Consider the following 22,149-nt stretch of genomic DNA (forward strand, 5'->3'; position numbering starts at 1 on the left):
AATATGAAGTTGTTTCAAGTAACATGTTCTATTTCTCCACAGGTCAAAGAACATTCTGGCCTCAAAAAAAAAAGGTGATATTCATTTGTTAAAAGCAAAACTAGTCTATAAAGTGTTTAAAAGCAAGGAATGATTTTTTTTTTTGATGGTACTTAACAGCAATATTTATCTGTACTGATTTTTTTCCAGACTTAAGGAGCATTCACCTGCTAGTGAGAGTTACTTTAAAAAACAAACAACAGTTAGAGACTCATAATAATCCTGTTAATACTTTATTAGTGTAATTTTTTTTTTTAGCTTTCTATTGGACAAAACATAGCAAACTCCAAATAAAAATTCAGAGTCTCTGCCATTCAGTAGAAGTGACCATGGCAGCCTGTTTCATGTTCACTCTTCGTTAAGGAAATGAGAAGGAGAGGGAAGGGAGGGGGAAAGCATCAATAGAACAATTAGGCACACAGCTCACACTTACTGTACAATGATATGCACAAGTAACTTATAACAGCTATATTCATGAGATGTGCTCTTCAGATTTTTCCCTTGTAATATATGAGCTATGCTCAGATGAGCAAAGACCATTCAGAACAAGGGAATTAACAAGGAGTAACAAATAAGACTTTTAAAACAAGTCCTTAAATAAACTAATGCAACAACAGAATGCAAAATTGTTCAGCTGAGAAGACATTTTTAACCTAAACCTCAAAACATTAAAAATTCATTTATTTTACAGTTATTCAAATACACATGCATTAAATGAAAATATTGCACAAAATTAAAATTTAGATTGTGGAATTTATATACTTTTATTTTGGTACACATTCTGGTAGCACTTAAAATTTACTGTTTAGTTCTAGCAAACACCAGAAGCACAAGCTTGAGGATGAACCAAATGAAATATTCAATTGCTCATTTTCTCTTAAAAATAATTAAGGCTAAAACAAGTGCATTTGTTGACAATGGCACAATTTTCAGTGGCCAGTCACAGCACCCAAAGGCCAGAAGATACACCCAGACAGTTTAAGTGCTGTATATTAACATTCAGTTTTGGAGACTTTATAGGATAATGGACTGCATGGGTTGACAGGGCGGATATTTTAAATGGGCAGCATGTAAACCATTTAAATAAAGATGCATACAAACTCTCTTTAACAAAAAAAGTATTAATTTCTGATGATTCTAGCCAACAGACACCAATGAATTAGGAAGCTACATTCCGTAATGAAATACAGAACTTCAATACATATATACACATACACACATGTATATACATGTGTGTATAAGTATACATATGCAATAAATTCATTAAGTAAAATTAATAAACATGGTGAATTATGTTCAGTTCACATTCCTAAAGATATTATTTTATTTTTGTACAGAAATGTACCAGGTAATTAAAAAAAATACCAAATTTGCACATGACCACCATTCTCTTGAAATTTATCATGGTACCTATAGATAAGAGGTTCCACAGATCTGACAAAACAATATTTTAACTTTTCATTTTCATACTGCATAACAAATTCTGTGATTTAAAAGACATAAATAAGATTTGGTAGGATCAATGATATATTTACTATATCACCAAGAACAGCTGCTGAATGATCTTTTATCAGTCAGATGTCAAGTATGCTACAGCCCTGACATGAGAGGAAGATAGAGGCATGTAAACAACAGGAACCGGCTATGTTGGTTACTTTGCACAGGAACTCAAGAAATGTGTTAATTTCCACAGCACTTAATCATCACACTTCTACAGACCTGCAGAGAGGAAGGGGGAAAGAGTCTTACGCTTTTACTGACTTGTCTTCCTGGAAATCATAAAAGGTAGGGTTTTAATTTACAGTCTTTAGTTCTGCGATAAAGAAAAAGCAAGTGCACTTGAGCCCATGCATACTGTATGAGAATGTTAACGATACAATATGATCATCATTAAGTAGTATGATAAGAGGCTACATTGCATGAATAGAGTCCATGAGAAAAAATGATCTATACATAGGATTCAGTCAATTTAACCAGGTCCCATTTTGAGGGCCTTCCGTCTTCTCCTCTTAGAACACTTACATAAAATAAAAGGCCTGMATTTCTCCCCCACATAGAAGGATCATTTGTTCCCATTTAGACAAAAATTACTATAAGGATCCTTGATCAATAGTTAAATCTTACATAATGATTAGCATTCAGAAAAAAAAAAAAAAAAAAGGACTCTATAGGATTACTTTCTATTCTCTTGGATAGTAGCGCTCATAAACAATAGGGGACTATGAAAAGAAAATACAAACTGAGATATACCGTGGCCAAACATTTAGTTTGACATAATTATTCTTAACTGGACATAAATTTTCTGATGAAACTAAACAGATAGATATGGGGCTTTGATGTCAAAGTTTTATTAAAATTTTACACTATGTAAAAATAAAAAAGATTATTTAAAAAAATATTGTAGTTTTATCTCCTTTTTATTTTCATATATACACTGAGATGCGTTCAGGAATTTCCAAATGTTTGCATATGACTTTAATGAAATCTTGTATCTGTGAGGACCCAACTAATTCTAACATTTTTCCATATGAGCCTTAGACACTAAAAGGTAAGGAATCTTTAAATTAAGCAGGACAGTCTTTTACACCCAAACGATTTTCAGATTTTAGCAGGGAGTTGTGTGTAGACTGTTTCTTAGTGCAATTTCCTCATCTTCTAACATGATATCTATCCTCTTTGAAACAGGTCCCCCCTTCCTTCTTCAACGATTGAATTGTCATATGTTCAAATATACCAACTGAACGTGACTGTGATGTCCCTTCTCCACTGAAGTTACATGCAAAATGTATGTCAGGTGCTATAAGAGCAGAATATGGCCCTTAAAGCTAAAGAATAACCAAAATAAAGGTTTTATTTTTACTGCAGCTCTGCCTTTCATTACTAAATCCCCCAAAAGATCTAATGTTAGTTTATTTTTCAAAATACAAAAGGTGAAGTTAATGTGATGTAAAAGCCACATTATCTCAACCTTTCTTTAATAAATGTACTTTTGTGATGGGGTTATCCCATACCTCCCCTCCCCCCGAACCTGCTGTTCCAGAAACTGCTTTTCCTGTTAGCTCAGCCTTTACAGGGATGTTAAATACCTACAGAACCTCAACAGTCATAATGCAGAACAATCCCACCTGATTCTCACACATTGCACCATCTCCCCGTGCCAAAACACCTTTTTCCTCCATTATATCACTGCAGTTGTGCTTTACTCAAACAGTCTAGCACTTTTCATTGCTGGCAAAACATTGACTCAGGAGCAGAAGGAACCAACATTCTTACAAAATGGACCAGTATTCTTCTCAATGTTGCATGAAGATGCACCAAATCATTTAAGACACACAAACCCTTGTGGTAGTGGTTGAATTACAGGTGAAGATGAGAAGATCCACAGGTCTTACAGATGCATTAATAATCTAATATGTGACACTAAGAGACTGGTGCAGAAATAACAGCATGTGAGTTTGAAGCCCCAGAGCATCTGCCCAAGTTAACGACTCCTGGACAAACATACACCAGCTTAATAGGTTTGCAGTGTCACCTTTTCTGTAAGGAAGGCGCTTGAGTAGAATGTAGTCTCTGCTTATACCTCTGCATCTGCTTTGACCGTGAATGCAGTTTGTTGAAGAGCTCATGAAACTTGTTTTGTGGAAATAAGGTTTCTAGGAATCTCTCCAGAAACACATAAACCATTCTTTTATTCAGTTGACTGTGCTGGAACATTTCAAAGACCCGAAGAATGCCTTTTCGTGTTGTCTCGGCACCTATGATGTGCTTCAGTTCATCTACAAAAATGATAATTACACAGAATTTTAATTTAACTTCTGCCTCTGGGTTAACAATAAACTTAAATTGAATGTTAAATCTTTCAAGTAATTTACCCAAAGTTTTTTCTTTTTAATTATGTAGCTTAGAATTCAAAGATACACTGCCTCTATTGTACATAGCACAATTAAGGTAAAAATTCTCTTACAGAAGGAAGGATCTCTGAAAGTTACTTCACTTTTGTGCTGTATATGTGAAATTTTACAGTGAAAGCACCCTGTGCTGGAATACATGCATTTCATATACAAAACTTAAAATCCTCACATGAAACTAAATACAGAGCTGGTTCTAAGAAGATTACAGTTGCAATATCAAACTACACATGAAAATCTTCAATGCTTTAATAATTAAAAACCTTCTTATTTAAGTGTAGCTCATAAGTCAACACTTCCTCTCAATATTTCAACACTCAACAAGAATACTGATGTTAATTCCAGCCACAGTATATGGTAAGGATTATTTGGCTTCAATTCCAAACCCACTTACCTGGCATTACCTCCAGTAACTTAGTCTTCCCTGCTACTCTTGTTCGCATTCTAATAGCTTTGTCTCTCCGTGGGACAGTCTCTGCTAAAATGCCATTGGGCCAAAAAGCATCTCTGTAATAAAAGCAAATCTGTCAAAATACATTAAAATTTTATCAAGAATTCTTGAAAGGCTCTTTTTAATCCCTCAAAGCTATTTCATAGAATAATATTAGAAAGTAATTTGCACACAACTTAACACACATTTCCAATATTAGAGGAGGAAAAGAAAAGGAAAAGAAAATCACAAGCAAGGAGTAAAATACACTCAGTATATTAGTGGTTACTGTATGCTACTTCTTCCTTGCATTTTAAGTACAAGAATCAGATGAAAGAAAATTTTAAGGAAGTTTTACGCACCAATCTGTTTCCAAAAACATCCAAACACTACATATTTGTTACACAAAATATGCATACATATATATATATTTTTAAAAACCAAACAGTCTCTATTGCCACTGAGAGACTGTAGGCTCAGGTGTATTAATTGCTTCATTAGCAAGTTATATTGATGAAAGTTATATTATCTGTAAACAATCTAAAGGTGAATGAAGTCATTTCAGTGTAGTGTACAGCCATGCAAAATATATACCTCAGTCTGAAAAGCTATTTCTCTTTAGTGAGTGACATTCTTTTTCTGAGCAAGACGCATGCATTTTTGTTCATGGTTTTATTAAAGAATGACCGAATGTCCAGTGAAGTATGACCCTTGGGCTACTAGATTATCCTACTTCATACCTTACATCCCATCACCGTAAAATAAATAAATAAGTAAATAAATAAATGTTCTTGCTCAACAAATATCATAGAAGCTGTTAAGACTTTTAGGAAAGGGAATGACGTAACCAGCAGATTCCTCTAGTCATAGAATCTTCACCACTTTCAAACTCAGAGTTCAGTTCAGTTGTTATATTTGCCCATGTAGGCAACATGTATCAACTTAGAGCTAAGTTTTATAGTAATAATGATTGTTTGCCTTCTAGCACAAGGAATGCACATGGCTTCTGGTAAACAAGTTGCTCCATCCACTAATATGGTGAAACTCAGAAGTATAACAGTACTGCAACACTTCAGGACTGGCTAAAAAACAACAACCACCACCACCACCACCACCACCACCATTTTAGAAAGACAAGAAAACCCAACGTTCTTTTTTTTTTTTTTTTTCCCCCACTTAAGACACTTAAAAACCATGGTCTGCTCCTCACTGGAATTCTGTTCAGTAGCAATAATTTCCTCATGTAAAAACAATAGGAAGGATACACAGACATTAGACATCAACCGACAAGCATATCATATTTAACACCAGCAGAAAAGACATACCTGAAGCGTTTCACTGCATCTGCTACTTGTTCAGGAGATGTCATCCAGTCAACATGATCAACTATTTTTCTAAAAATCAAAGCAGCAGGTCAGTGGTGTCTCTCATTTTGTTGTTAAAAAAGAGAACAAATAAGTATAGCATTTTACAGAGTATTCTAGGGCAAACAAAGTAATATTTCAGCTTTTCTCCAACTCCATAAGTAGGTTCTATAAAACTGTACACTAGGAAGGCAAACATTGATAAGATTGAGTCTCAAGAAAAAATTAAGCTCACTGGTCTCTCTTCTTTGAAGACTTCTAAAGCTAACATTTGAAGTCTTCTTCAAGAAGTCTTTGAAGACTTCTAAAGCTTACATTTGCTACTTGAGCAAATGTAAGACTACTAAGCAGGCTGGAAGTTGCATCTCACAGCAGCGTTGTAAGTTTGTTTTGCTTGTAGAGCTCTCCTCCACACATTCAATGGGCAAAAGTTTTGCTTCTGTACTGGGTAGCACAGAACTTAACTAAAAAGTTAACTGTTGTACGTACATAGGTAATTACTTCATCATCTTAAACATAGATATGGACTGACCATAAGCTTTGATCTCCATTCATCAACAAATACACATGGCTCAATATCCAAAACTAATATGTTTATGGAAACAAAACAAGCATCTGCGTATCACCATAATCCCAGGACCATTTTCCTAAACACAATTTGAATCTAGTTTTCTAAGAAATAGGAGAAGAGATTTTGCTGCACAATGACATTAAACCTTAAGGATCTGCTAGAACAAGGTCTGACTGCTAGAGCAACTGAACCAGAGGAACCTGGGAACAGCAGAAATAGTACCAAGTCTAGAAGCAAAATAGTCCTGCACTCAAGTCATTGCAATAAGAAAGCAGTAGCATGTACACATATTCAGCTAGTAATACTACAGCCTGAATACAGCAAAAAGTGTTCAGAAAGTCATTCAATAGGATGGCAAGTTTTTGGAAGCACAGTTCTCCAGATAACTGCTTGCCACTTGTCATCTGGCCTCTAGGAAGGTTTGCATCTGAAACAGAGCCACTGCTGTTATTACATGGCCACATCACAACTGGTACCACAAGAACTGCCAAATATGCTGGTGAAGGGGAAAAGTTAACGCTACTTCTTGAAGGAAGTGTTGAGAAGCCATTGTTCACCTCGCAGAAAGCAACAGCTTTTGATTCACAGCACTGAACCAAAGTGACAATCTAGTGTCACTCCTGTTTCTAAAACATTTTTTGTTTTTTATTTACATTTCAGAAACAAATGATTAGAAGAGAAAACCTGGAGATAATGAATTTCTAAGCTAGGGGAAGAAAGGTGACTTATTTAGTACTACTAATTTGCATTGCACATGGGTGAGAATGGATATGTGTTAATTTATGGAGAGATACAATAATGAAGGGCAGAATGAGCATCGTAACAGTGCTTTCCCTTTCTCCCTCCATCTTTTAACGTTTGAGAGTGAAAACATAGCATAGGAATTAAATATAAATATAGTACACCCAGTTTGATAGTGCTAGTGGCTCACTTTTAGCACCAAACAGATGTAACCAGAAACAGTGAAGAAAGTAATAAACAGTATTAGCAGCAAAAAGGATTATATAAAAAATAGGGCAAAAAGCACAGACAGCATCAATATTAAGTTGTTTTCAAAGAAATGTGAACTCTTGCAAATATGTGAAAGGTCTTTTGGAAGTTCTCTAGCACACAAGTACTACAGGAATTTGTGTTTCAGCAGTATTTTGTGGTTATGTCTATTTTCCACCACTTTTATATTTGGATTATTGATCCTCTGTAAAGAGGGAAGCATACAAAGTTACAAACAGCATAATTTAATAATACAAAAAAGGATTTCAAGACACTGTCCACATCGCCTCACTCACACAGAAGTTCTACATAAGAAAAACAGTACCTATTAATTGTGTCACCATATGTTGCCCTAATAAGTTGCTGAAGCAGATTTTTTATATTTCTTCTTAACCACTGATTTCTTTCCTTTAAATCGAAGACTTCATCCATAAGGAGCAGCATTACTCTCAGTGGAATATTGTCATCCACCTGATGAAGTGAACAAAAATATAATCAGTAAACTTTTATTTCCATTCAGGAAAGCTACGCTGCTAGTAGCTACTTCACAGTTTGAATGCTTCAGTATAAGCAGAACAGTGACAGAAACATTTTGCTCTAGGTGTTTACTACAGTATGAAATCTTCCATAAATCTTCTATAACATGACTGATAGCAGATAAACTAGGTTTAAATCCTCTGAATTTTAAAATGACACTTAAAGAGAAACTGTTACTTCACCAAAGCTGAGCAAAGTTAACACAAGTAAATACTTAGTAATAATACTTAGTTCAAATTCCTCCTTAGGCAGTAGTGCTCCCAAGAGTGTAACATGAGAATTCTTGAGGAAGCTTTTCTTTGGTACCTTTTCTTAGGGAAGCAATACTGCCAAATTCACCAGTGGGATTTTATTTTTTAGGCGATTCTGTGGATTGCTTTTTATTTAGAATTCAGTTAAATTTGTGCTTTTGTGACTGTAGATTAAGAAAAGCATCATCATTTTATTATTAAATAAGTTACATAGATTATTGGTTTACGAACAAACAACTTTAACAGAAATCCTAAAACATGTAATGATGTGAAATAATTTTCAAAGATGGATAGTGCACACTTGCAGTAACTGTCAACATTCATATTATTTTTAAAATATTAGAATATGAGGGAGAGTTTACTCAATGTTGTAGTATGACAGCATCAGATTTTTGTGTTTGATATTATTAATTTTTTCTCTTATAGAAACAACACTAGCTTCTTATCCAACTTATGGCACACACATGCTTATATTATATTATATTTTTTGATTATTTAAATTTTATATATTCACTACTAAAAATTCATAGAATACCAAGTTAAAACCACAAACTTATTAAATCCTCAGCAAAATTCATTAAGACTGAATACACTTTCTCTCTGTTTTTGGATTGTGATTTTTACATTCTAAGCATAAGATTCAGTGTTTTGTTTTATATTTTAAATCTGATGTGGCTGTACATGGGAGAGTAGTTTCAGCAGCTAACGTAACTTTGCTCATTTTACTCATGTTTGCATTATATTGCTAATGTTACCATGGGAAAAGTAACAAGAACTCACAGCTGCGTAGACTTTTTTTGGGTAGACTACATGAGTACATCTATCTTCAGAGTGAGTTTATAGGGCCAGAACTGTCATTTTAAATGCATATACAAATTATGTTCTTGGTACAACTGGAACACAGACAGTGAATTCATAATTCAGTTGGAGATTTAATAGGGCCATATATCGCCTATGTAGTATTGCTTCCCCAAGGTTAAGAAATAAGAAATGTAAAATTCTGTTCAACGAGCTGGCGTATTTTTGCTTGATTTGGTGACTCTAACTTGTGAACAACATACCTTAAAATAGCAGTTCACAGTTGAAAGGTTTCAAAACATTATTTTCAAGTGCTTCTAAGAGACAGATTTCAATATTACTTTGAAGCTAAAAAGCTGCAATCAAGAATTCTGGCTTCTATTATTTTACAAAAGATCAATGAAATATTTATGGAAAAGCTGTTCATGTACTTAACCTGTATTATTCTGTTTTGCCCGTGAAAAACATGAAGCTTGAGCAGTTTGAAGATACACGTTTGTAATAAACAATTTACAGACATATAGTCTGATATACGGAAAAACAATGGTAAAAGAAAACCAGTAGAATTCACGTTCTACATTATTCAAGCAAAAAGACATTTACCAAGCCATCATAGCAGCTATGCGCAGGAAGACAAACTGGAATGCTTTGATGTGGCCAAAAAAAAATGTGAACTGCAGAACAGGTGCAGATTTATGACCACAGCAAACTGCATATAATCACTTTCTGTCCTAGTTAAAGATAAAAGGTTTTTTTCAATTGTGCTCACATATATGATCAATGTTTCAGTCAAACCAATAGCAAAATACCACAGCTTATGAGAACATCAAGAGCTTAAACTTCATTTTCAGGTTTCTAATATTACTCATTTATGCATTTTAGGCATCCACATAATGAAGGTTTATTATTTAGAAACATATTTCAAAGTTTTTTCTATAAAAATATATCGAACTACTTCTGATCCATTATACAAATTTTTCTAAAAAGTTACCTCAAAAATAAGATTCCATAAAGTGCTGCTGACACTCTGGCCCCACACTGTCTTTGAACAGATATCAGTAGGAAGAAGGGGGGGGGGGAGTCCCACAGAAACAGTAGTATGTACACTGTAAGTTACTGCACTATTGGGCAAATCATTTCAGTACTAAAACAGATGCTAAGTTTCAGAAGGAACTATATCAATTTCCTAACAAAATTAAATACTGTTTGTAAGTGTCTGGTATAGTATCAGAAAACAATAACTAAGTAGCTTAACACAGGATATGCAATTCACTAAATTTGGTTTTAGAGGAGTCATCTTTGAAAGGACGTGAGTCAGACTCACATTGTCATCAATTGGTGCTGCAACACGGCAATGTTCAGGATCTGAACAGGTTTTCTGGATCAGAGGAGGCACCTAAAATGAAAAAATTAATCTTTATAAGGGAAAAAAATACTGTTGAATGCCAATAAATCAGATCATTTTTCATAACCAATTTCATTATGAAAACCAAAACCAAACACTTGGTCAAAAGTCAGTCACGTTACAGGAGATAAATACACAGTACTCATTTCATCTTCCAACAGATCAAGTCTGTACATATTCTCCTATAGCAATCAAAGTTATAAACACCCTTAAAACAATCCACATGCGTATTTAAGCCAAAAATCAAAAACTGTACCAAAGCTGGAAGAAAAATTGACAGTTYTATCCTCTGTTTTCTGAAGTGCCTAGTATTTCAGTTGAAAAATATCTATAAATCCACATGGGACTGATACTTCTTCTTGAACTTAACTCCTGCCTAGTTATGGACTTGTCAGTGAGTATAACTGCAGATACACTGTTAGTCACACAACAGCGAAGCTACTAGCAATGAGAAAGTCCAGACCCAGTCATTTTCTCTCCAAAATAATTATGTTTTCCAAAGAAAGCCCCAGATTCATTCTTTCCCTTTATGGTTTAAGGGTTAACTCATCTGTGTTACTGTTCTACGTCTACTGGATATAACTGTTTTGCTAACATGAAATGCAGCAATTCCTGACCAGAGGAGCTTATGATCATAGTTACATACAGAAAGAAGAGGGCAAGGGAAAAGCAGGTAAGAGGGATGTGTTAGGAAGACTACTACTTTCACAGAACTTCTAGGTAGCATGCCTTGTTATCACTCTTCTTTTTTTTTTTTTTTTAAAGGTATTGTATTTTAAGAATATATCAGATGAGAAAAGGTAACAGCAGTAGATGGCAGGAGAGGCAGAAAGAAAACTGAGTTAAAAACAGAATTCAGCATGGAATAAGCAGAGGAGAGGTTATCTCCTAATTCTGAGTTTCAAGATTCATGTTCCATCTTTTAATGTGTTACTTAATAGCAAAGAGAACTCCACATTTGTAGTATGATGACTGCTGAACTTTATTACAAAGGTGTAGGTATAAAACATTGCTTTGCTATCTAGTGACTTGACTTCACTGTAGTATAGTCTTGACTCTTCATTATAATACACAACATAAGTTTAAATGTGGTGATAGCTAGCCTCCTTGTAACTCACTAGTATGTAGTGAATGTTTTCTTACCTTGAAAAATGATTGCTTTATGTCTTGTCCCAATCTTTCTGACATTTTACCCATGTTGTCTGACATTTTAGTCATTCCCTCTGCCAGGCTGTCAGGGAGAGACTTGACTGCATTTGATACATTTCTCATAGAATTACGCAGTGGGTTTACAAATGTGTCCATCTGAAGGGGAAGATGTTTAACCAGAATTGTATAACCTATGAGGACACTAGTACATTAATACACTATGAGAAGTATCACACTRTTCTAGTGGACAATAATACAAAGAACAACACTTAATTGCTTAAGTTCATTACAGAATGCAGACAAAAGTTTCAGCCTCACTTTCACTTATATTTCTCTTTCCTTAAATCCCTACTGTAACTATTGACATCTTTCAAAAGATCTTTTTCCTGATTCATTTCCTTTTTCAGTTCCTTGGCTTTTATTAGTTTGAATTCTTTCTCCTTTTCTTGTCCATTTAGTCAACCTTCTCCCCTCCAAGCCTACTTCTTCCAGATGTGTTCCATTCCTTGCTTTCAACTTATCTCCTTTGAAACACACCTCTTTTACACAGCATCAGAGTACTACATTTCATTATCTTGGCAAGTACCAGGCATAAAACAAACAAACAAAAAAAAGTAGTTCCATAAAGTGTTACAATTTTTTCTTTCAATATGTACTTTAAATTCAGTCCAGAGGCACATATTCTAATATAATGCTGTTACAAAGATAGGAGTGTGAAGAACCCAATAAAGTTGGAAAGCAGATCTTATTCAGTCATTACATAAACTTTGATAAACCTAATATGAGAGGTTTTTACTTCATTTCAGTGTTCAATGTTTAAGGAACACACCTAGAACAATTTGAAGCAACTATATTTGTTGCAGATGCTTACTATATAAAAATCACTAGAGTTTAGGAATAACTATAAGAATCTGTAAGAATTTGCAAAGCAGCTGCCCACATGGACTGGTCACCTGAAGAAAGAATTACTTGTTTTAAGAAAGTTATGGTGCATAACAAAACAGATGCACAGCTCAGATCTCTGTATTTGACCAATGGCTCTGAACATTTACAACGGCTAAATAACAGCAGCTTTTGAATGGAAATGCATTTCATCTGTTGGGCTGAAAAGCAGAGAGCATGGTAATAGCAGCAAATATAGAGTAAAGAATTGAAAAAGAAATTAGAAGGAATGAGACTACAAAAAAATATCACAAATGTCTTTGACAGAAAGTAACTTGTGATGTACATGCTTTTTAAAAAGGCTTAGTGCATTATACAGTTTCTGATTTGAAAGTTTTATTTGCTCATCACACAAATAAAAGTACCTGCTACAAAAATGGCAATATTTTTGGTTCTATTTGTTCTCATTTCCTGAAATATTTTGTCACTCCCTCACACAATAGTAAAGCAACTCACTTGCAAGCTGTTTTGTAAAGTGCTATATAGCTGTTTAATATCACTTCATAACCACTATGTTCGATGCAATCATTATGCTAATAAATGCTCCACTCAAGTTTCAATAGATGATGCATAACATTCTTACCTTCCGTGCAAAATCTCCTTTCCCTTTGCTGTAGGCTTTATTCTCCAGGAAGTCGTACACATAATGGGCTAAAGCTGGAGAAGCTTTCATCATTTCAGGATTTAATAAAAGCTGAGTAAAAAAAGTTTTAAGTCACTTTTTAATAAATAACAATCAAGGCCATATCATGCACGCTATCAGAAGTTTATCATGCACAATCAAAGTTCATATATCTATATATAGACACTGCATCTTGAAAGGTATTTTCTCATTCATTCTCTAAATTTTATTAAAGCATTACACTACTCCAAGGGTGGAAACAATTTGCTGCTTCATCATCCCCTGTAATTTTAACAAATATGTTAATTATAGCCTTGCGCAGAAAAATACACACCTTTACAACCATCAGCTTCTAAAACTCACCAGCACAAAATAGCAATAACTAAAATATATACATATATAGCTATAAAAAAACAGCACTTATATCACAAATGAAAAATGTTAATATGCTCTAAAAAGAGCAGCTAGATATCACAATAGTTTATTCAGTTTCATTATTTCTGAATAAAATTATTAAGACAGTATCTATAAGGTCTGTTTACATGCCCATCAAGTCAGTCAGTACACTTTAGCACTACGTGCCTAGGAAATTACTATGAAACAAAACAACAGAATTCATTAGGGTTGGGCAGCCAGAGGTTCAATCTGAACGGAGAAGTCAGGCAGTTGTTCACACAGCTCAGCCTGGGTGCCGTGCCACTTGTTACGTTACAGCACAAGAGAAGGTAACCACAGACATGAGCGTAATAGAAGTCAGCAGCCTGTGCTCAAAAACCAGCACAGCTGGAACCTCACCAGCTCAGAGGAGTCAAGACAGAAATGGCTGAAAAGAAACCAAAACAACACAGAAGTGGCAAACTTATTAGCTAACATCAAGTTTAAACCGCCTACAGCATACTATTCAGGCTATATCTCCTCTTAATTTATTTGGATGAATTACTTCTGTTCTATTAGTAAGTTTTCTGAATCCTTGGATATCATTACCTCAAAATTAAGCACCTCATCTTCCTGTAATAACTTGAGGAACTATCTGTGATCTATGTCACTTGTATTTACTGTCATTACTCAAATTTGGCATTTAGTTTCAGCTGGCACACCTATGACAGCCTTTTTGGAATAAAACAAGAACTGCTAGGCAGTTTTATACCTCAGAAAAAAATTTCCAACTGAGAACACAACTTAAAAATATAGAAAAACCCTCCTGAAACATAAAAGCTTACCTGCAAATATGCATTTAAGTCTTTTTTCCTCTTTTCCAAGAATTCTCTGTCCATGTTGTTAAATGTCTTTTTGCCAGGAAGTTTCAGTATATTTGCAAGATTTTCAAACTGGGGGGGGGGGGGGGGAGAGAAAGATTTTTTTTGATCTGTGTTTAAAATAATTTTATACCACCACATAAAGCTCAGAAATGAGAGGAGCCATTATAATCACCTAATATCCTTTGCCATATAACACCTGACAAATAATTTCTGCAGCAATCCCATAACTCGTATTCCCTGGAGAAGTCCAAATGAAAAGCAAGGAGTCAAGAACAAATGCACACAATAAATTGTCAGAAGACTGTCAAGGGCAAAATTTAATTCTGGAACATATATGTGATATTCAGTTCCAGTGATTACAGAACACTATTTTGAAATACACATTTACTTTTAGGCTAGTTCTGTGCAAATTATTCATATGTCATCACACCTACTCAAAAAGATTTTGGTTCAAGATTTATCACTGATATTTAGACAGAAGTTAGTAGGGATATGACTATACATCAAGAGAATTTTCAAGTCTTTCTAAAACATCTTCCCTTTCCTCTCCTGATCAAACCTACTGATTAAGGAATTGTTCAAGAGGAAAGTTTTTGTTCTTTGAGTGGATGAAGTGGATTTATTCACAGGGTATCACACCATGCTTGATATGCCATCACCTGTGCCTTTGCTTCAGGTAATGACAGTGATTGGCACTGTTGAAGTGTCTTCTACTGTTCCATGGTTCCACATACTGGAAAGGTGTTACAGTGAAGCAGAGGAGAAAGAAGAGGCCCTAACACTTTGAAGAAGGACAAACTTTTTGCTACAACCCACAGAAATAAAAGTGGCAAGAATAAAACTTGAAGTATCAGGATTATATTCAAGTACAAAATCCAGACTTCCCTTAAATAATAAGTAAGATTCTTTAGGGGATAAAGAAAAAAGTTACAGTATCTGGGCTTAAAGGACCAACTTGGGAAAAAGGTGGTATACTCTTCTCTCCACAGGAGACTACAAAATTACATTTAAATTACATTAAATGAGTGGTTGACTCCACTTTAGTCCCTGCAGAGTGTCATTTTGTGAAGACATTAAACTCTGTAAGGTCATATAGTTTGTATACAGTTTATGGCCTGCAGGAGGAGGCAAAGAGTAACTTTCCAACTTTATTAGTCCCATTCCCTTGGATGTATGTCATGCAGGAAAAAAACGCTGAAGAGAGAATCTAGGTTTTATTGGGATATTTGTATCTAAATAGAAGCAATGTATGCAAAGAACAGCCTCTATTTTAAATATAGATATCAGCTTCAAATGATATTTATAAAATTACTAACTAAAAAAACTGGATGTGAACCTATACAGTACTTTAAAGAAAAAAGCCCTTACAGATAATATGAACAGGTAACTTCAATTCCGTTTTGGACTAAGTACTATTTTCTTGGAGAAACACGAACAATAATCTCTGCCCTTCCTATTAAGTTTAAATAAAAGATTCTAACCTTTACCCTTAAGAAGTCAAATTAGAAAAACTATCTCGGACATGCATTCAAAAAGAAGAGAGATATTCAGTGTACCAGTGATGTTCCTGTACCTGGAAAATCAGTAGGAATGTCAATTTTTTTGTCAAACCAAAGCAAAATTTTTGGAGTTTGAGATACTACGAAGAACTGAAAGAACTTCTTTACTTTTTGATAACTTAATGTGCTAGAATGATGTTTTTTCCCCAGTAAATTCAATTCAAGTACACTGGATTTAACAATGAAAAAATTCCGAGCTTTCTTATTTTGAAATGTGCCGCTGCTGCCCTTTTTCTCCTCCAGTGAGGTAGTGGTAGGTCAGTAGGTCAAACGACTGCCCATATTAGCATAACATTAACTCATTATTATAAGAACAGGGAACCCACACCTGTTATAACAGGTCAGGGATTCTTCAAATCTGTGGATTAATTTTGAAGAATCGATTTCAAGAGAAATGCAAAAAGGTCATATTTCAAATTTATTGATGGCACACTGTAAGTTAATCAGAAATTCAAAGAAAAGTCAGATTTTGTTTATAATTAAAACAATTATTCAATACAATGATTGCTTTTTAACAATGCTATTTCCATTTTTACTATTGTTTTGACTTTACAGGGCTAACCTACCTGAACAGAATTTGTTCTCTAAGCCTCTCTATTAACAACAGAGTAAAGGGCTATAATCCAATGCTTCTGACTAGTTAAAAGGTTTACGCGGTCAATCTAAATGCTGCAAAGACTTGGTTTAAAAGCATTTTACTCTTTTCTTTTAAAAGCAATGCATTACTGACACTTATTCATGTCAGCAGGTTCTACTTTGTACCAGCTGGTGAATTACTAGTCTCTCTATTTTTTCTTCTTTCATTTCATGGGGGTTAAGAGTCTGAGAATACAAGCAGAGCAATAAAAGACAGATTGTCTAGCAGCACACAGAACTCCTAACAGCTGTCCCTTCTAAGACTCCATTGATCCTTAACATTTCACTTAAAACCTAAATGCCTATTTCCCAAGCTCAGTTTTTATTTCTTAATCTCTGTGACAAATACCACAAATGAACTATGCCACTGCTTCAGACCAACAGTACTTCCATCTGAACATTTTTAAATAAAGTTAAGCAAAGGGAAAACAAACAAACAAACCAATCCCTTTCAAGTTCCACTTATTTTTTATTAGAGCAATTATATAAGCACCAGTTACTAAACTATACAGAGGTGCACCTGTAAACTGCTCAGTACAAATAATGTATGATATAAATAGTGGAACAAATCCAATTTAATGCAAAATAATGTAGTATTATAACTCTGCATCTCAATTCACTTGGAGAAAGCCAGTTCTCGCGCCATACTATCACACACAAAAAAAAACCTTTCAAAGAAACCTTAAAAAGTTTCTGCACAATGAATTACCTGTTCAGTGATCCTCATGTGAAAGTCATGGAAGTCACTGTAGCGCCGGTATGTCTTCCATGTCTCTTCACTGTTTGCATTTCGCCGATGGACCGTGATAGCATACAGTGCATATGTCTTGCCATGGTCATTACATACTCCTGCCACAGCATATGGGTCATAGTCAGCATAGACTAGTAGTTTAAAAACAAAAATAAAAAGGGAACAAACAGAAGAAAGGAAGACGAAAGGACACAAACGTGAAGTGAAGAAGTGTCTGAAATGACAGACTTGAGACAAAAATGGACATGTAAGCAGAAGAGTAAGCCATCCCTTTATCCAAAGCACTTTAAAAGTGGTACCCTCCAGAAACTTACTATGGAAACTTAAGTTTAATCTACAGCGATTAAGCAGCCTAAAAGTTAGACAAGTTTCACTGACATGCTAATCACGGACAAAGAATAGAAAACATTTCAACTTCTAAGAACAGTGAATAGATTTTATTAAAAATAACTTTAGACTAATGAACTCAAGATATGGGTGAAAAACAACTTTAGAACCAGATGAAATTCTATAGTCAGCAGTCAAAGTACCTTCTACTTGTATTGCAAAAAATCTACCAAAGTAACTTTTAAGTGCAAAAGACAGTGCTAACAAGCAGAACATTGTAAGCATTCAGTTTTGTTATTAACAGCAGTAGTTTGTTATCAACAATAACATAAAAATAAGCCTGCCACTGTTTCTGTAAGTCAACAGAAACTATATATGTGTGTGTGTGTGTGTGTGTGTGTGTGTGTATATACATACACACACACATATATAGATATATATGCATGCACACACATTTTATGGAGAGGAGTCAATTTATAGATTAAAAAAAGAGATAGCTATTTTGAATAGAAACAAGTACCTTTGTCCTCCATTGCACATTTTAATTTTCTCTTGCACCTTCCTCCCGTGCCCAGTACAGAATTTATTTTTCAAAAACTTCTATTTAGTCTGCAGAATAGTCTAGAACTAACTGTGTATACAGTTTAAATTGTGCATACACATTTAAATTGGCAACACGGTGCATCTTTAAGTGTGGAACCAATGTCAAGTAACACAGTATTTCAGTAGCAAGATAAAAATCCTTTTTCGTTACATTCTGTGAACTCCTCAGTGCACCGGTGCTCTATAAAATGCACCTTTCTTAACAAATCATCAGCTCTAACCCTTGTTGTGCTTCCAATCTTGACTTCTCTGAAGTAGAGGGCTGAATGAGCCACAAGCAGTCAGTAAGCATCCTTAGGAGAAGGGCAATTGCTGACAATGTAAGAACTACTCATTAGCAATGTGCACATTAGTGAAGGTGTATCACCACCCCTTCTTTTGGCAACTACCCTCTAGATGATGAATGATGAATGATGAAGCCCCAGAGAAAAGAGCAAGCAGTCAGGATGCTGCCAAAAGACCACCCAGAGAATTGAACATGGAAGCCTTTGCAGCTGCAGGCACTTCTGAGCAAGCCCTATCCTCTGACCTCACGCTGATCATTCTGCCATGCTGCCACCAGACTACAAGTCGGAGACACTGCTGAATTGCACCTTCAGGAGTACCACCTCAGGACAGCAGTGGCAGAAAAAGAAAGCAGCCACCCCCCAGCAGGCTACTTATGTAACAGCCTCCTAATCAGCACTTATTTTGCAAAACAAAGCAAGGTGAATCTTCAAAGATGATGGAGAAGGTCTGGTATAATCCCCCCAACAGCATATTAAACAGGCAGAGGAAAGGATCCTGCACACAGGTGCAAGACTGTCCGCAGCATCCACAAGGCAGGGACTTTAAGCCTTTAAGTATCCCTTCATTCAGCTGAAGTATTATGGATAGACAGAATCAAGCTGACAGTTATCAGTATGTGCTGCCATCAAAATAATGCATTAAACATTATTTGTGTGGTTTTAAGTTTACCTTTTTCATTAGAAAGACCAAAACAATACATCTCCTAAGTTTAATTCAGAGAATAAGCATCTCATATCATTTTAAATAAAAAAGCAAAATTTTGAATCCTAACTTTTAAATTATTTTTTCACTTCTCTGAATAGCAGATTTAAACAGAAGAGGGCTGAAAACTGTTTAAATAGACACTACTGGATTGTAGCATGCTCTCTCATACTGCGTTAAAATAGCAGAGCTTAATTTAAGTGTCAAGTAGTTGAATTCTTGCTCATAACACATCTCTGCTATACAAACACACAACGTCAAAAAAGTCTGTTGCAAAGTGAACTCTACAAAACGTGTATCCAAAGACCCATTCACAATTTAGTTACCCCAGTGGAATCCTGCCTATTTAGGCCATTTGCAAATGATATCTGATAAGTTTATCATGTGCTCTCATGCAAATAAAAATTTTAACTTATTACTAGCCAAAATTTTTCAAAAATATCCAAAAATGCCACCACTGTAAAGACTGAAGTAACTACCTCGAAGCTAAGTCAATGAGGAAGCACAAGATAAGGGAAGATTTTATAGCAAGAGAAGTAAACATTCAAGAATTAGAATTGGAAAAATAATTACAAGCAATGCATGCAGCAAAAATTAAATTACATTGAAGTACAGAAATACAGTCTACAACTGCAACAGCAATTCTGTAAGGATTTTCATTACAAGGACTTAATGGGAAATATGAATTCAAATGCTATATGAAGTTTTAAAACAAAGTGAAATAATTAGGATTTGAAGGGTCTGTAGTATTAAAAAAAAAAAAAAAAAGACAGAAGAGAAGCAAGCAACCATCACAGCAGATGCACTTACCAGTATCTGAGATGTATGCATGGATTTGAACCGTCTCATCTGAAGGGACATTTGAGAGGTCATCTAAGGACTGCAAAGTGGGGGAGAAAGGGGAGAAGTAAGGAACAGGCAAAAGAGAATACAATCATAGCCACAACTGAGAGAGGCTTTTTCTTTAATCTATTTCATTTTCAAACTCCCAGTTTACAATACTAACAGAATAGCTTAATGCACTGTAACAATTAAAATAAGTATTCTTATTATCTGGCTACTAAAACCTTATTACGCAAATGGTAGGGCACCTTATTTTTCCCATGGTTTCCTCAGAGTTTTGTGATCAGTGATGTACCTGTCACCCTCAATTCTAATTGCAAAAGTACAGCTGTATCTAGTCTTTTATTGAGCATCAAATAAATAAATAATATAGCTATGAAGATACAGATGTTTTACAATATTTAGATCTTTTGATTCTATCTTTATACTATTCCATTTTCTTCCAAGTGACTTAAAACATTAAACAAGTTACGGTACAGCAAAAATTGAACATCAACTCTGTTGTGTATAAAAAACAGCAAAAACTTTCCTCAGAAATGTTTTCCCTTGTAACAAATAAAGAGGTACATTTTCAGCTAGGCTAATGCCCTGTCTCCCTATTTAGTAATTATCTAGGACCAGCTTAATGGGCTTATCTTTTTAAAGAACCTTTTCTATTATTTAAAATTAGTACATCTGACTATTAACATTTAGCATAATCTTGCTGTGCAAAATGGTTGGGTGAGAAACTTAGATACACTATTGCATTTGCCAAAAATAGAGGATAGGCCTATGGACATGGATGGTCCTAGTATTAAATTACTGGGTTTACAAGGGCCAAAGATGGAACATACTTAAAAAAGACTAGGGACTTGGGATCTTGACTCCTTCAGGCATCTTACCCAGAAATTCTCAAAGATATGCATTCAGAATGAATATGCAACTACCCACATATCTTTCATGGTAGTTTGATATCACAGTTTGACCAAGCCAGTTTAACACTGAGGTGCCACCAGAAGTTGCGTGGAGTGCAATCAATTGGGTAGCAGTGCCATACCTACGCAAACTATGCAAAAATTTCTCAAAATGCACCAAATCAAGCCAGCATTTATTAATGACCTTTAGAAGCTGAACCCAGCCATTTCTCCTGCTTTCAAGGTCTGGGATATGCAATACCTGCATAACTACCTCTATTTGCTCAATGCAAAGGTCGCATATGAAGCTCACCTTATGGATCCATTCAGACGAAATCTGCAAGAATCTATTCCACAATGGTTTTATACCCCAGAAAAGGTGCCCTACTGGTTTAATATAGCAGATGCATGTATCAAATCAAAGGCAGAAATTAAGAAATTGCTTTTGTAAAATAAATTTTCATACATAAATTTTCAAAATTTTGAGCCTCTTCCAATCAATCTTAAAATAAAGGTATAAACTGCAGGAGATGTATTTTATAAGGTAAACTTCAGCAAACACTCAGATACTGTGGCAAGGCACTATAGAGGAACAATTAATATAAATAAATTAAATAGTTGAGACTTGAACGGCTACCAAAACACTTTATTTTTAAAATGCCTGATACCGCTAACATGAGGTATATTCCCTGGAACACAAGTTAATTACAATGCAAAAGTATCACACCACAACCCCATCTTATTTAATACATTGTCCTTAGTTAAAAGCACAGAAATTTGCTGACCTCTGAAATAACCTTTTCCATGGTCTAGTTGGCTTTATGTAACTAACTGACACAAGGGAGCTATACTATTATTACAGACTTTTACTCTTGAAATGGAATTCAGCCAGGAAAAACTAATCTGCCAATATTCAAACACCTGTAAAAGCACTGAAAACCCTGAACACCACTGAACAATACAGACTACAGAAAGCAAAGGTTCTTATGCATAAACAGACACTTAATATACATTTCTGCTAAAATGCCCTTCACTCTCTACAAAAATAATAAATGCAGTATTCTAGAAATATACTTTTCAGAACAAAAATAAGACATGGAAGTGTCCTGTGCAAATACCTGTCTGTAATGCAACAGTGTTTCATAAAGGCTTTAGGACTTTCTAGCTTAGTTTGGAAAGGGCATGTAAAATTAAGCAGTAGATAAAAACTAAACAAATGAGCTATAGCAAAGACAAATCCTTACCCATAAAATACTTTGATATGCCAGAATTTTTTAAAAGA

The 22,149-nt window shown here is 34.8% G+C and overlaps 1 protein-coding gene across 5 annotated transcripts in view; it reads right to left on the reverse strand.

The window, feature by feature from the left end:
* Nucleotides 1-259: 259 nt before the first annotated feature.
* Nucleotides 260-22,149, reverse strand: part of SNX13 (sorting nexin 13) — a 77,543-nt gene continuing 55,653 nt past the window's right edge. For 2 of the 5 annotated variants that reach the window (XM_026080176.1, XM_026080179.1), the window contains 10 exons: nt 19,942-20,011; nt 17,170-17,342; nt 14,227-14,334; nt 12,968-13,078; nt 11,437-11,598; nt 10,213-10,284; nt 7,628-7,773; nt 5,703-5,771; nt 4,342-4,454; nt 260-3,815 (listed from right to left, as the gene is read on the reverse strand). In XM_026080176.1, coding sequence (XP_025935961.1) covers nt 3,568-3,815; nt 4,342-4,454; nt 5,703-5,771; nt 7,628-7,773; nt 10,213-10,284; nt 11,437-11,598; nt 12,968-13,078; nt 14,227-14,334; nt 17,170-17,342; nt 19,942-20,011 — 1,272 coding nt within the window. In that variant the 3' untranslated portion in view covers nt 260-3,567. Of the gene's footprint in view, nt 3,816-4,341; nt 4,472-5,702; nt 5,772-7,627; nt 7,774-10,212; nt 10,285-11,436; nt 11,599-12,967; nt 13,079-14,226; nt 14,335-17,169; nt 17,343-19,941; nt 20,012-22,149 lie in introns of those variants that run through there. The other 3 variants (XM_026080177.1, XM_026080178.1, XM_026080180.1) reach the window with 3 other exon arrangements.

The sequence above is a fragment of the Apteryx rowi genome, unplaced genomic scaffold (assembly GCF_003343035.1).
Source record: "Apteryx rowi isolate R43461 unplaced genomic scaffold, aptRow1 scaffold_510, whole genome shotgun sequence".
Lineage (NCBI taxonomy): Eukaryota > Metazoa > Chordata > Aves > Apterygiformes > Apterygidae > Apteryx > Apteryx rowi.